Source organism: Falco cherrug, chromosome 3 (assembly GCF_023634085.1).
Source record: "Falco cherrug isolate bFalChe1 chromosome 3, bFalChe1.pri, whole genome shotgun sequence".
NCBI classification, from domain to species: domain Eukaryota; kingdom Metazoa; phylum Chordata; class Aves; order Falconiformes; family Falconidae; genus Falco; species Falco cherrug.
The window spans coordinates 117,555,818-117,570,667 of record NC_073699.1 but is presented as its reverse complement, the minus strand read 5'-3'; the positions used below and the strand labels follow the sequence as shown (position 1 = coordinate 117,570,667).

General features: G+C 44.7%; 1 protein-coding gene across 3 annotated transcripts in view; it reads left to right on the top strand.

Moving 5' to 3' along the window:
- Positions 1-9: 9 nt before the first annotated feature.
- Positions 10-14,850, top strand: part of S100PBP (S100P binding protein) — a 27,623-nt gene continuing 12,782 nt past the window's right edge. Inside the window, exons 1-3 of one of the 3 annotated variants that reach the window (XM_055704603.1) lie at positions 10-1,502; positions 2,317-3,630; positions 3,848-3,945. In XM_055704603.1, coding sequence (XP_055560578.1) covers positions 2,416-3,630; positions 3,848-3,945 — 1,313 coding nt within the window. In that variant the 5' untranslated portion in view covers positions 10-1,502; positions 2,317-2,415. The other 2 variants (XM_055704606.1, XM_055704602.1) reach the window with 2 other exon arrangements.

Sequence of the window (14,850 nt, the reverse complement as noted above, 5' to 3'; positions counted from 1 at the left end):
GCCGTTAAGATGGCGGCGGGTGAGCGCAGAGTGGCCCGTTGCGCCGCTCGGCCTCGCGTAGGCCTCGACGGTTCATTTGACTTACTGTAGCTCTCTGTTTATTTATTTGGGTTTTTTTTTCACTTCTCTTTCCGGGCCGGGGGCGCCCAGTGTCTTGCCTGGCCGGGGGGAGGGCGTGGGCCGGGCCCCTCCCTCGGGGCGGGGCCGTTGAGGTAGGGGCAGCCGTTAGGGCCAAGCCGGTAGCCGGCGCGAGTAGGCCCGTGACAGGGTGAGGTGAGGGAGCTGTGAGCGTGTAACGCTGGCGTTTGCCTTCGTGCTCTCGGGTGAGGTGGGAGCGGGATCCCCATGCCTCGAGATTTTGCTGGTTCGAAGAAGGAAACCCAGGCGGTGGGCAAACCTCGGCTGAGCGGGCTGGTGCCCTGTGGCCTGTGATGGTTTTCTCTAGCAGGTGCCCCCTGCTCTTTTCAGGGAGCAGATCCCACAGCAGTGGAGCCCTGCAGGCTTGCGAGATCTGTGTGTGGCTGCAGAGAGTGGATGAGGCAAGGTGGCCAGTCCACGAGCCTTGGCAGAGCTGTGTTTCTCAATAGCTTTGTATTTTGATCTCGTTATTTATTGGAACTGTGCTAGAAACCCACATAAAGCATGTGTAACTCTCCAAAGAGCCCTCCTTTGGCAGCCCCTGGTAGAATGGCCCATCCATGCTGGTGCTTTTGCAGCTGGGGGTGAGCTGGCTCCAGCTTGGTCTGACTGTACAAGCACCAGTGCTGGAATGAGGGACAGGGTGAGAGACTGGCAGCCCGCGGCCTTGGCTTACATCAGTTTGAGTGATTCCAACCCTTACAGAGCGTTCCCTGGTATCAATCCTTGAACAGTCTATGAACCCAACACGCTACTACAGAAAATGGCAAGGGGCTCTGTCTGGGCTTATCAATCATCGATTGCATAGTTATCAGAGTCCAGAACCAGTTGATTAGGGCTGAAGGTACAGACCCAGTGTAGGCTGCAGTCAGTTGGCTTGGGAAGGTCACAGCAGTAAAGAAACCATTTCCTCCTCTACAGGCTGAGCACGTGAACATCTCCAAATGTACTTTTTGGAAGCCAGTTCCAGCAAAAAGGCTTAAAACATTTGTTTCTCTTCCAAGTCTTTATCGGTTAGGAGCTGATTATCAGACTGCTTTACTCTGTAGGGCTAAATCTATGTTTAATTTATTCCTGTTTGTCTTTTGTTTCTCTTTGAAGCACTTGAGCAGTGGTGCTGAATTACAGAACTCCAGGCAAGTGCTATTTAGTGAGGACTGCTCATGACTCCATGTGTTCTTGTATAGGTACTGTACGTACATAGCAGGTTCCTGAGGTATTTTCTTCCTTCAGTGTGGTTACAGCATTATTGTGAAAGTGCTTGCTTTTTTATTATTAGGACAGAATAACAAAAGCAAGCAGCAGAACTGCCTGGGTTTTATTCCTGGAGTAGGTACACCCCCCACCACCTCTTTTTGAAAGCAGTAAGTAGTCAAAGCAACAGAAAGACAAAAGTTATTCCTTTAAATTTCTTGGCCAAAGAGGACAGGAAATACCTTTCCTTAGTCCAGATTCTCCTGCTGCGTGAGAGTCGAGTGCAGGGCTTTTAAGTCAAAAGATTCATGTTAGTGTGAGTCTTCACTAAGAGGAAAACAGGTTTTATTTGTGAATATCTTAAAACTATTGAATTTTATGGGAAGATTCTTTATCTTCTGATCTTTCATTATAATTTATGTTTTGTATGAGTGTGTTAGTGACTAATACTGTGCTGAATGTCCTCTTAGCTCCCTGACAGAGTTACTCTTCCGTTGCTCAGTTTTTCCTAACCCAAAAAAGACATTAGTATCTTTAAAGGATGGAGGTGGGGGTTGAGACACTTGTGAAGCTTTGTTTAATACCAAAAGCGTGCTCTGTACTTGAAATATAAGGTCATAAAGAATGTAATTTGTACGTACTGTTATCTGGTGTTAGGGTGACTGATTTACAGCAGCTTTGGAGGAGATGGTACAGATTGTGTTGATGATTGGGGCTTGTATCAGTTGTGCTTGAGAAAGCCAAACAACCTTGTGCGTGAGAACGTTCATGGAATGAAGGACTGGTGGTTATTATATGTTGTTAAGACCTAAAATGGTCAGAGGTAACAGAGATCGAGGAGTTAAAACTGTTGTGCCTCAGCTAGTGGTTTGACCTTCCTCGTTATATTACTGCATCTTTGGAAAACAACTGAGTTTCTTTTATTTAGGATGTTGTTTTTGCTGGCATGTTGGAGCTGACTCCCACTGATTTCTTTTGTCAAAGGGCTGCTCAGAGGGCACCAGGATCAGATGAACTTCAGAACAGACTTCTAGAGCTGAAAGCAGCAGGCACAGGGTCACTGAGGCACAGGAAGACAGCAGCATGGATGACCAGTCCCCTCAGGCCTCTGGGCTTTGCCTTTGTCACGAATCTACACCTACTGTTTGTGATACTGTTCCCAGGGCCAAAAGGCTGTTGGATTCCGCAGAGCAGGTTCAGGTCATGCAGTCAGCTAAGAAAGCTTGTGTGTTGAGTCACCACTGTAGCATTCCAGATCCCTCAGAGAAACTGCTGCTCTCCTCCCCAGGTTCTGTGGGCTTTCAAGGGTCCCCTCATTTTCTGGATGATGCTGGCCATGATGACCTTGTTGCCAGTCCTGCATCACAATACAACGATGTAGTAATTTCTCTAGATACAACCAGATGTTTTGATGATAGTGAGCCAGATGACTCCTTGTTGGAACCGTCAGACGGTGAAGAAGGGAATTCTCCTTTCAGTTACACTGAGGAAGAGATCCAGGAAATCTTGGCAGATGATTGCATGGAGTCTGAGCGGTACCTAACTAGAAAGAGCACTCTGAGCCAAAATGTAAATGGAGAGACTGAAAAGGGCGAGAGCAGCAGCTGTACTGGGGCATCAGTTATCAGTGAAGATGCAAAGGTAACCTCAGAGATCGCAGAGGAACCAGATGCACCTCTGCCCAGAGAGTGTTCTCCAGTCACTTCTGAGTGTCATCCTAGACTTGTGAATGAAAACACTACTTTGGATGAGAACCATCTGCAGTCGCTCCAAGTAACTCGCATGCTGTCTGACCTTGACATTCAGGAGCTTCTGAGTCTTAGCCCATTTGATGCTGACTGTGTAGATCAGTCTCTGGAGGCCAATTATTGGGAGGAAGTTGAAAAAGAATTTTCAGAAGCAATCATAAGCGATTGCCTGGAGTATGATAAAGCTGCTACTAGCCGTGTTCTCGAAGAGTTGGAGGGGCTGGTGTCTAATGGCCGGCAAAGCCTGGGTGTGGATTGCCAGGGAGAGACTCCCTTTACGAGCAGGGATGTGTCTAAGAGCAGGAATGAGTCTAATTTCTGTGGTGATCGTGTGGAAAGATGTGTGCCCTCTTCTGACCTTGCCTGTGGCCAGAGTACAGCTGATGAGAGTTCAGCACCTGTGTTGCCAAGGTGTCCCACACCATCTTCTGGGTCCAGAAACCAAGAACTTTCCAAAGCAGCAAAGATCTGTTTTTCAAGGAAATTGGACACTCCAGAGGATGATCAAGGGGAGTCTACAGAACCTGAACAGCCATCAAACACCATTAAAGTAAACACACATCTTAATTCTTGTAATTGAAATGTTTTTATTTCCATTCCTTTTGATTTTTGCTTGCAGTAATGTCCATATGCACACAGGTGTGCATTTTTACACAGTGAGGGAAGGTTTTTCAAGTGGGGGAAAGTGAGATTTTTATATTAAGCGAGACTTACATGGAATGATTTTTAAATTAGGTGTTAATCCCTTTTTTTCCTTACCTTTCTAGTTCAGTGATACAGCTGTAGGCCAGATTGGGCAGGAAGAGACAATCGGTGGGAAGAAACCTGGTGAAGTTATTCCTGTGCCACAGGAGGAGGAAGAAAGGTAATTTCTTAGGAGCCTCTAAATGCCTTTGCACTTTGAAAAATATCCCAGTAGTTTCCTAAACCAGTTTGGTTAGTCATGTGCTGCTGGTTTTATCGTTTATTTTTTTCTTAAGATGCACTGAAATAGAGGGGGAAGCACTTAATATTTTACCCTGTAAGATGCTGTAAGAGGAGGAAGAACATAGGGCTGATCCAAATTGGAAAGAAGGCTGCTAAGACAGTCCTGGGCAAGTGGTCTGCGGGGCAGAAGAAATGTTTGTGCTGTTTTGGCTTGTTGGCTCCTCTCCTCCTGGAGTGATTCCGGCAGATGGCAGCAGCCGAGCAGCTCCGGGTGCTGTGCAGGGGGGGGTTGTGTGCTCTCACCCCTGCACTCCAGGGCCTGGAGTTGTCAGTTCAGTGGTTTGTCCCCGTGGCCGCTGCAGACTTGTGGCGCTCAGATGTTCCGTGTGTTGCCGTTCCCAGTGTGGCCTCGAGTAAAGTGAAAAGCTGCTGGTTTTGAGGGCTCGCTGCAGGTTCCTGGCTTGTTAGTCAGGACAGGCACTTGCTGGTTCACTCAGCTGACACTCACTCCTACTTTGCTCTCAGTGTGTTACCTTTGCAGCTTTATTCGAATAAATACTTTTATGTTTGCAATCACAGAATAGTGCTGCAAGAAGTTCATGGCTGCAGTAGTCCTGCAGGACTTCTGCAAAGTCTTATGTAACCTAATTTGACAAATTGTCTAAAAAAATTAACACTGTCTTTTATTTTAAAAACTGAAACAACACCTATGCGTTTTGGAAGCAGAACTTGAGCAAAAGGAACATTTATATTCAGAGTGTGCACATCCCTATGAAGAAAACTGTAGCTCCTGCACCTGGTAACCCCCGATGGGATGGGGTAAGACTGTCCTGGTAAGGAGGGCAGGGTGGAGGACAGCTATCCTAGCAGGAGGCCTGGCTTGCTGAACTTGTATTCTTTGATGTTTTGAACATCCTTGTTCAAAATAGGGAAATAAAAAGTGCCTGCTATACTTGCTAGCACTACCACCAGTGAGTTCCTGTACAGCAATCAGTCCTGTTCCAGGACTGGTTCAGATGAGTTTCACAATTTGGGATACCTGGGAAACATTATACAGGGGGCTTGCTGCTGTACATCAGGAATGCTGTGGAGGTTTAAAGTGAAGAGCAGCAATGGATATCAGCTGAAGAACAGTATCTGGCAGGTTGATGGGTAAACTGGGATGTTCTGAAGGGTAAAGAGTGTTCTGGTAGCTTCTAGAGGTGGCCTCCCACTGTGGTTATTCTGAGCGTTCATAAGCAATAATTGTCATTTCTTGAGAGTTATAAGAAACTGACAGTTTTGTGGCTCATTGCACGGAGCATGCACTTATCTGGGCAGCACGAACAGCTGCATAGCCACAGGGCTGCTTCCCAGTGTATGAATACAGCATAAGTAATGCAGAGGGGACTATGCAAGGAAAGCCAAAATGGCCTGTTTTCTCTTCCTTTCAAATTAAAAATGCAAGACATATGTTCTGAGTCACAGAAAATCAGGCAGGAGCTCCAAATGAACAAGGCTGGTGAGTGGAATAGAGATCTATTTTGCCAGGGAAGAACATTGTCTGTGATGCACACAATTTGATTTTCCTATTAGTGCAAACCTCTCTTATTCCAAATAGCTGTAGGCTTGGAATTCAGCCTGACAGACAGCGCGGGCTTCCCCAGTTGTCACAGAAAAACCTCCTCAGTGGGCTGACTTTGACCCTGTGTAGTACTTCAGTGCACCTGGATCCGCAGCGGTATCTCATATATCGTTTGTGTAGGAGATGCAGAAATGCAGAGAGATCCCAAGAAATTCCTAAAGGAAAATTAGCAGGTTTCAGAGTCCTCAAGGGAATTCCCTTTGGGAAGCGGTAACTAATATATTGCTGCTACAGATCTTCAGCTCTGTTTTGTATTGCAAATCTCCTGGCATTTGTCTCATGGTAGTGTTTGACTTTGCTATCCCCTCTTTTACGTAATCTGTCTGTTCTTCCTTGTATCCTGTCTCCTGCTCCTTGCTCTTCTGTTGTCTGGGTGAATTACAGGCTGGCTACAGCAGAGGTTTTGTCTTATCACTTATCTGCGTGGTATCTTGCACTTGTAGGCTATAAATACAACTTTCTTATATCTGTGTTGGGTGATTTTGTGCTGAAGGTTGCACTGGCTGGCACGTGTGCAATCTTTGAACACAGACTGGTTGGAAGAAATCTTTTTGTATTCAGAGTAAACTTTTCACATCTAGCCATCTCGAGTGAGCTGGGAGATGACCTATGGTTAGGGCTGTGCTTCCTCTCATTCTAGTTTCTAGAGGATATTAAACCTGAATAGATACATTTACTTGCAGCTTCCCATTGGAATCTAAATGCTGCTGAGGCTGTGTTGTAGCAGATGTAAAGATGAGATGCAATTTGAACATCTGCTTGGAAATGGGTGGCTGAAACTGATAATTGACCACAAGATTTCTGCCAGCTGACCATTTGTTAGCGTTCACACTTCATTATTACCCTTTATCCAACAGTAAATAGAATCATATCCTTCTTGATGAGATCCTCCTCGGCAATTCTGATGGGTAGTCTGTATCAGTCTACAGAAATAATGAGGCTCCTACTTTTATAACTGTGACTCTTGGCACTGTATGTCAGCACTCTGCTGCTTAGCTTTGTCCTCAGCAATGTGTGTAGCTGGATAGGCCCATTTTTAAGTGGGCAGGGGAAGGGCAAACTTAATAGAAAAAGCATTTCCCTCCGTAAACATAGCCTGCTCTTAGTTTCCACCCGAACATCTGTACTTCAGGAGCTCTGCTTTCATAGGTCATTAACATTGCGGTTGTGCATATGGGATAGTGCTCGTGCCACCTGCTGCTCAGACATATATCCTCATGTTATTTTGAGCGGGATCACTCTTGGCAGAATTATGCACCCCTGGGTACCTGGGAACCTGGGGTGGTTCCTGTCTGACCTCCAGCCACTGCTTTCTCTGAGTGCTCCTGCTAGCAGGACTCCACCAGCAGTTCTCGTTGAGGCTTGGTTTGTTTGGTAAAGGTTTATGATGCTTAGCAATTTTGTTAGACTTCTTACAACCTGGGAGAAACCTGAGAAATTATTTTCTTGGATCCCTCTTGAATCAAAGGGAGGAGGAGGAAATACCTTACAAAGAGTCACAGACCATCTGGTCTTACTGTAATAACAAAGACTGATATCTTTAAAAAACCAGACACACTAGGTTTAAGGTGATGGAAGGGGAGACTAGTGTAAGGGAACATAAGGAGAAACAAATCTGTGAAATACAAATGAGTGCTGTGCTAGCAGATTCTGCCTTGAAAGTCTGATCTGTGGATTGGTACTGTGCTGGCTGAGGAAAAACTTTAATCTTGAAACAGTTTTTACCTGCCCGAAATCATTTTGCTTGAATGGAAAGTGTTCAGGGAAGGTACAGGATTTGGGCTGTGCTGACATAAAGGAGGAATTAAATTTATGGCTGAGCCTAGGAGGGCTTCAAATTTGCTTTCACTGCAAAGCAAATGAAATCCACCTACGAATGCTAAATTGTAAGAGGGATGTGAAATTGGGTTTGGAGTAGGGGATGGGGTAGGAACTGATAAAACAGATTGCAAGGAGGCTTATGGCGAGGGCAGTGGTGGGAGGAGTTGGCTGTTCTTAGCGGAGTGTGATACTCCCTGGTCCCCAGGACTGGTCCAGGGTCTTCTCTAGTGGCAAATCACATGTTTTTGCTGAGATAATCAGGGCTCCTGGTTTCTAAATGAGGGTGGAACTTCCTGGAAAATCTCATCCTAAATGTGTATGGTCTCAGCTGTTGGGGAAGGAGGGAGAATGGACTGTACCTGAGGAGAAGGAAATTGAAATGTTTTAAACTGAACTGCCATGGAACAGAACTGATTTAGGGTGTCATTGTCTCCTTTCCCCATGTGTAATGGCCGTAAGGATTCTTAGTCTGAGCCCCGGGTTAGATAGTTAGGTGAGGCACTGAGATAACAGCTCTCTCCAAATACTTGACGGGGTTAGTCTGCTCCTGCGACTTTGCCTCTTGTGGAGGAGCTCAAACCTCTTACTGGTGTGAAGTACTCATGAGTCATGGTGGTAGTTTGCACAACTTCTTGTCTTCCCTCAGGTGTAGGGGTGAAGGGTGCACCCCTGGCAGTAGGAAATGACACCCCTCTTTCTATGACCCATTTTGACTGGGACTCAGAATGGCAGGGGAGGGGAACTTAACTGTAGGAAGGCTAAGCATTTGTGAAAAGTTGTGATTTCTTCTAGTCAGACACACATATTGCATCAACTTATTGCAGACAATGTGGACTGTTGTGCGATGGTGAGAGTTTGCCTTTTGTTGGCTGTCTTGGAGTGCTTCCCTCCTTCCTAAACAATGCAGCCCCAAAACGTGGATTTTTCAAGAACACTTCTGAAATCTCTTCTAGAAGTATCTTTTTTTTTTTTTTGACAAGAAGTTATTCCTTTGGGTAAATAAAAGCTGATACAGCAGTTTATGAAGGAGACTTGGATTTGCTCAAGAAACGTTATGTTCCCTGGAAAGGAAGAAGTGCTACGCAGAACCGTGATTCACATTAATCACATGACTGCAGTGGCAGGATGGAAAAAACTTTGAGTTTCGACTGGGCAAGGACACACACTGTTCTGTACCGAGAGAATCTTGAAACAGTGGAGTCCAGCAGGGGCATTATTCCAGGGAAGTTGCCTTCCACTAAGCTGTAGGACTTACCCTGAGCAAGCAGAAGGGCAAATGCTACAGCAAGGTTGGGGGTTGTTTCTTATGGTTTTGTAAGTATGGTTGTTTCATATTTTGTGATAAGAATTCAAGGATTCTTGCATTCTGCTGAGCTGTCTCTTGCCAAGGATTTGCTGTGCGAGGCCTTCAGATCTACTCTTTTGGGTAGAGGTGCCTGTTCTGCGTACACAGTAACACTGGCTGTAAGGTAGTAGTACTGGAGCGCCTGAGTAATGAGTAAAAGTTTGGAGCTCCGTGACCCCTGTAACTCTGACCTAGAAGACCTCTAGGGAGCAGCCTGCATGATCCAGTCACAACATAGCTTTTCTGAGCTTTACGATAAATATACATTGAGTGTAACAGAGGTATCTCTTCTCCAGCTGTTGGCACAAACAAGTTGCTTTGCTGGCTTGAGACCTGTGTGGTCACTAGCTGCTCTTGCTGAGCAACTGCTGTAGAAATGAAAGTCTCGGTGTTGTGGATGTGACAACCCAGATGCTTCTTCTCCAAACTCTTTTGATAGTGGGAATGACCCCTGTGGTTGTTCATGCTCCTTCAGATGGGTCTGCAGTTTATAAATGCTATTTCCTGAGTTATGCTGATGCCTGTGCACAAATAAAAAAATAAGGTAGCAGAGTTGGTTTTTTTCAAAATGCAGAAGGGGTAAAGCAACCTCTAATGATGTGGAAAAGCTTTGTAACACTCCAAGGCCTGCAGAGATAACCAAGCTTATTGAAATGTAATTTGTTTTTTAATCTTACTCCTATAAGACTGCTTAAAGTTTATGGCGTTTTGTCTTGTTACTTCAGAACGTGCTTAGACGTAGCAAATGAGAGTATTTAATGTGTGTACAGCACTTTGTGAGGAAAATTTCCTTCTTGTAAACTGCTGTGTAGTCAAGCCTTCAGCCTTCTCTGCTGGGCCAGGGAGAAAGCGCTTTGCAAAGAGGGTAATAAAGCACAAGGCAGTGTTCCTGAAAGGACAGTCTTTTAAACTTCCATGTTGTCACTTACAAGGTGCCTTCTTACAATGTGGTTTCCCTTTTAAAACTTCGTAACAAGAAAATTAGGTACCAGCTGCAAGCCCCAAGGAATGAGGAAGGCTTTTTCCAAGAAGATGCTGTTCCAGCTGCGCATACACTTCTCTTGTGTGTGTTTTAACTGTTTTACTTACTTTTGCAGCAATTACCCAAGGTCCAACAGGAAACCTACCCAAAGGTTCAGCTTTACACATGGGTGAGCAAGAACTTGGCCAGACACCACTATTTCCAGAGCATTCCTGACCACTTCCACCATAGCCCTGTCACAGCCTTTCCTAATGTTTGATTTTGCGGCTGAGAGACTGTGCTGGTTCTTCTGCATTTAGAGTTGGTTTTAATTGTTCTGGTTTTGAGTGGTTTGTATTTTGATAAGTTGTTTCATGATCTGTTTTTAGTAAGGCCAATGGAAGTTTCTATGTTTTAGAAACATTTGGAACTGGTTTTGAAATGCAATTTCAATGTGATCTGGTTTGTGTAGGTAACTTCTATGTTTTGCATCAGTGTTACCCTCTGAAAACAACCTCCTTTCAAAGCAGGTAACAAATGTAGTTGGTGTTCAAGAGGCAAGATTGCATGTTGGATGTGAAGATGTCATAATACTTCAGTGATGGAAACTAGAAAACGTGCTTTGAAGTGGAAAAACCTTCTTTAAAGCCTGCTCCTAAGCCTTGGCATTAAATCTCCTATGGTGATTGCCATCCCTTTGAGTAACACTGAGGTTTTAAACTGTGAGAACAGCTTGTGGCTCCTGTCCCCCTCCATTTGACAGACTTGTGTTCGTTTACTATAAACTCAGGAGCAGCTGTTGATTTACCTGGTTTGGTTATGTCTTGCCTTGTTGTTCTTCCTGTCCCTGAAAAAGTTTGCCTTTTTTGATTGTTTTTACTTGTTTAATTTGTAACTTTTCTTGTAAAAACATTTAATGAGATTTAGGCTTCAGTTTATAAACATTTTGCACCTGTTAGATGTCCTTTTCCTTTCTGCTGTGTTATTGTGAGGCTGCCCTCTTTCACTTGCCTGCTTTCTGAACTGCCCAGAAGAGTGTGACCTCGTGTTTATTTAAGCTACACAATCCAACAGCAACTGCTGGCCTCTGTGCTGCTTCCATCTCCTTCCCTAACAAATTGATTTGGAGGATGTATAGAACAGAGAGATGGGTTGATCTTCTGCAAAATGCTCTTCCCAGGGGTGCTAGCAGCGCCTGCACAAGCCTTAGGAGCCCTTTAGGTGTTTGTAGGTGGAGTTCAGGGAGAAAATTATTTTTTCTTCACGGAGGAAATTGTACTATATTTTTATTATATTATTTTGAATTTTTTTGGTGACACTTTTGGCTAATGTGATCTTGAAATAAAACTTAGGTAACAGCACTCATGTTTTTCAGTGTCGTGTTCATAGATTTTATTATTTTGCCCTTGTGCAGCACCTTTCAAATCCAAAATGGGAGTGGAGGAAGTGGCTTTAAAAAGCAAAGTTTGTCATTGTCCTAGATGTGCAGTGACTGAGGCACAGAGAATCAAAGTAATTTGTCCAAAGGATAAGCAGCGGAGCTTGGAACAGAGCCTGGCATTGCCTGACTGCACTAACTCAGAGATAATACCGCCTCCATTAACAAAGTAATCCATATACAGCAATTTTGTGGGGCAGGGGATGTCTTTTTTTTTTTTTCCTGGGTTGTACAGGCATGGGTGGTGCGTGCCCAGTGTTAGGGCTTTGTGTCAATAACTGATCCTCTCCAGTTGATAACTGTCTTCTTAATGCCTGCGTGGCCTCTCAAGTGACTTTTACTGCTGTCAATTTTGTTCACAGGGCACATAGAAAGAGAAGGCGACATCCATTGGCAGCTGTTGAATGGGAAGTTGGGGGGGTTATTACATGGTGGCTGTTGTCTTTTAAAGCAAGTTGAAGAGACTTCTCTGAAAAAGGAGTAATTGTGATCTTGGTGGCAGTTTCATGTGGCCATCATATCTGTAAAGTCCACCTTCTCTTAACACGTAATGAAGGAAGACTTTTGCTTCAGGTCTCCTTGTTCCAGGCATTGTGAGAAGGCAACGGGGCTAGCAGGAGCCTGACTGCCGAGCCTGTTCCCCACCCCCCTGCAAAAGCAGACTGGCTTGTCTGCTGGAGGGTTTATCTGATATTAAACGAACAGACTGGCTCTTGGGAGGCCCTGAAGTAATGCAGGCCTGGCGGCAGCTGTTGCAGTCACATACTGCTGGGATAGCGAAGCTCCGTCTCAGCCAGTGATCGATGGTCACTGCTGATCAGCGATGATAGAACGGAGCAGGAACAGAGCGGCAGGAAGACCACAGGCAATCTGCTGCCTTTGCTCTGCATGCTGAGGTGTTGCCTTTTATGTGCTCAGAGATTTCCATGCTAGCTGTCTTGATTTTGTTACATATCTCTTTATGAGATTATTAAGTGATGCATATCAGTCAGGATGTTATTTATATTATCCTTCTCTTAAAGCAGGCATTCTGTTGCCAGTTCAGCCATGCTGAGAAAATGATATTATTCTGAACAGGCAGCACCTTACCATGACAGCGGGATGATGGTGTCTGTACGTGTGCTGTGTCCAAGACTAGCTTCCCTGTGCTGGAGGACCTCGGGCAGAAGCGGGTACCTCCTCCAGAATGTGTGTTTTGTGGTCTTTGTGAATGTAAATCTTTCACAGGAATGAACACTGCCATGGAGCAGCTCTGCGCTTTGTAAAGACTTTAGGCTTCTGGGCAGCCTCATGGCTGAAGATTTCATTCTTTGACATTGCAACTGTGATTAATATATGCTGAATGGTAGAGATACTGCAAGGGGAGGGAGAGATTGTGTGTTAAGCCTTTGTGGAAGGTCATACTGCATGTTTGCTGCTAGACTGTAGCCAAGGGCTCCATCTACGATTCTTGCTGTAGTAGAATCCAGCAATATCAGATAAGACTGGAGGAAATGGGTTTGTGCAAGCCCTGTGTGAGCTCTGTGATGAAATGTCTTAAAATTAAAAATTTAATAACATTCATCAATGTATCGCAGTCTAACAGCAGCAGCAGCTAGAAAACAATGAGACTGAAATTAAAACTACTGTGGTTTTCTTTTTCCTGCCATCCTCTCAAAAGCTAACCAACTCTTTCCTACTTTTGTGCTATAAGGTAATGCTAAATGGGAGGAAGAAATTACGTCCTGAAATCTGAAACAGTGGAAGCTGATAATATCCTCCCTTTGGTTTGAGAGAATGTCTAGTACCACGCTGCTTGCATCTTCTGCAGAACGGGTCTGGATGGTATAAATAGATTATATTTAGCAGTTGGTGGCACTAAATGTGGGGGGTTTTGTCAGTTAAAAAGGACAGCGATGTGCTGTGAAGTGTCAAATGGCATCGTGGGGCTATGTCATTATTGCCACTCAATGGCTCCGCATCCAATGTGTTCAGATTGCAAAGAAAAAGATGGCTTTTCTGGCTGCCAGCTTTGCTGACTCCATCTGGGATCTAAAATTCAAGCTGTGTCTTTCCTGGCTCTGTCGCTAATAATAAAGATTCTTCATTTGGAACTTAGTTAAACAAAATTGATGCTGGTGCATGAGCTGAAAGAGAATCCAGCTCGCTTTCCTCGAGATGTGTGGGCTAAAGCACCAACAAGTAGGAACATAATAATTTTAATCTATAGGGTCATCAGACAATTTAATAGACACCAGATTTTTGGAGGAAACAGAAGATACTTTAGCATAAATAGCATGTTGATCATACAGCTTTTTAACAAATGCTAGAAAGCTGATTGAATTTGGTCAGCTAGGCTTCTGCTTCCAGACTAGCCAGTAATAGCTCATTACATGTCGTTAGGAAGCTTTTCTGCAAATGTGGGGAAATTACATTTGGTATAACATATGGTATAATCTTCAACTCTCTCCTTGGGAAGTGAAGTCTGACTACTCAGGCAATGGATTGCCATATTTTTATCAGCAAAATGGGTGTGCAGCTGTGACATACACTTTTGAGTGATGTAACCTTTAATGTCTTTGGCAAATACTGGCATTAGCAGTCTGTTCCTCTGCATTTACATCTCCTCCAGAAAGTTATTACCAGCTGAGATTATACTAACACTTTCTGTCATGTAGGTGTTTCCTCCTCTGATGCCATTGAACTGTCAGGGGATAAAATGCCTAATGTTCTCGTTTTCCTCCGAGGAGACGGAGAACAGAGCTGGTGCTGCTGCTTGTTGTACGGGGGGAGGTGGTGCGAAATGTATGATGCTGTGTGTTGTCAGTTGGAAGGACACGCTGTGCAGGATTGTTTGCTCCACACCACCTCCTGTGGCTCCATTTTACTAAACTCGTGGGGGAGGAATATATTGGCTAAATTTTACTTGTAGGCATAATATTACAGTGCTTGAAAGGATGAAGGCAAGTGGTGCTTCACTTGAAACACGCGCTGCGTGTATATGGGAAAAGGGTTGTGTTTTCAGCTCCTTGCTCCTTCTTGTGCCCATCGTCTCTGCTCAGTGATTTTTTGGAAATCAACAGGATTAGTCCCCCAGGGGCTGCACGGCGTCGGCGGAGCTGGCTGAAGGAATGCTTTCCTTTGCTTTTGGCATCAGCAGGGTCTCAGTTCATGCAGGGCTCTCTGGGACCCCTGGCGTGCCAGCTCCTTCCCACTTACTGAATTTTAGTACTTATTGAAACCTCCTTTTCCTAGCTCCTGCCTCCCAACAACCGGTCAAAATCAGCAGTCAGGCGAAAACAGGCAGGGGAATGGGGGTGGCCTTCAGGGTGTCTTCCTCTGTGGCTCAACATGACTTTCCTCAGCACCGTCTTATGGGTATTTTTTTCTCGATGTCTTCCCTTTATTTACTGTAAAACACCTCAGGAGTATCTTTTGGCAACAGTTGATGAGACTGAGGTATCTATTCTAAAGATGGGCTCAGTCCCAGAGATTTAATGGTTTCTGACTGATGGGTTACAGTGGAAGCTGATACTGAAACAGCAGTTAAAGCTTTGATGTTGATGACCCTCGGAAAAGTAGGATCTGAAGTAACTAATTCTTCTGCTGTAATGGGAAACGCCTTTTCCTAAAGTGTGGGCTTATTGCATCCCTTCAGAATTACTGGAAACATTT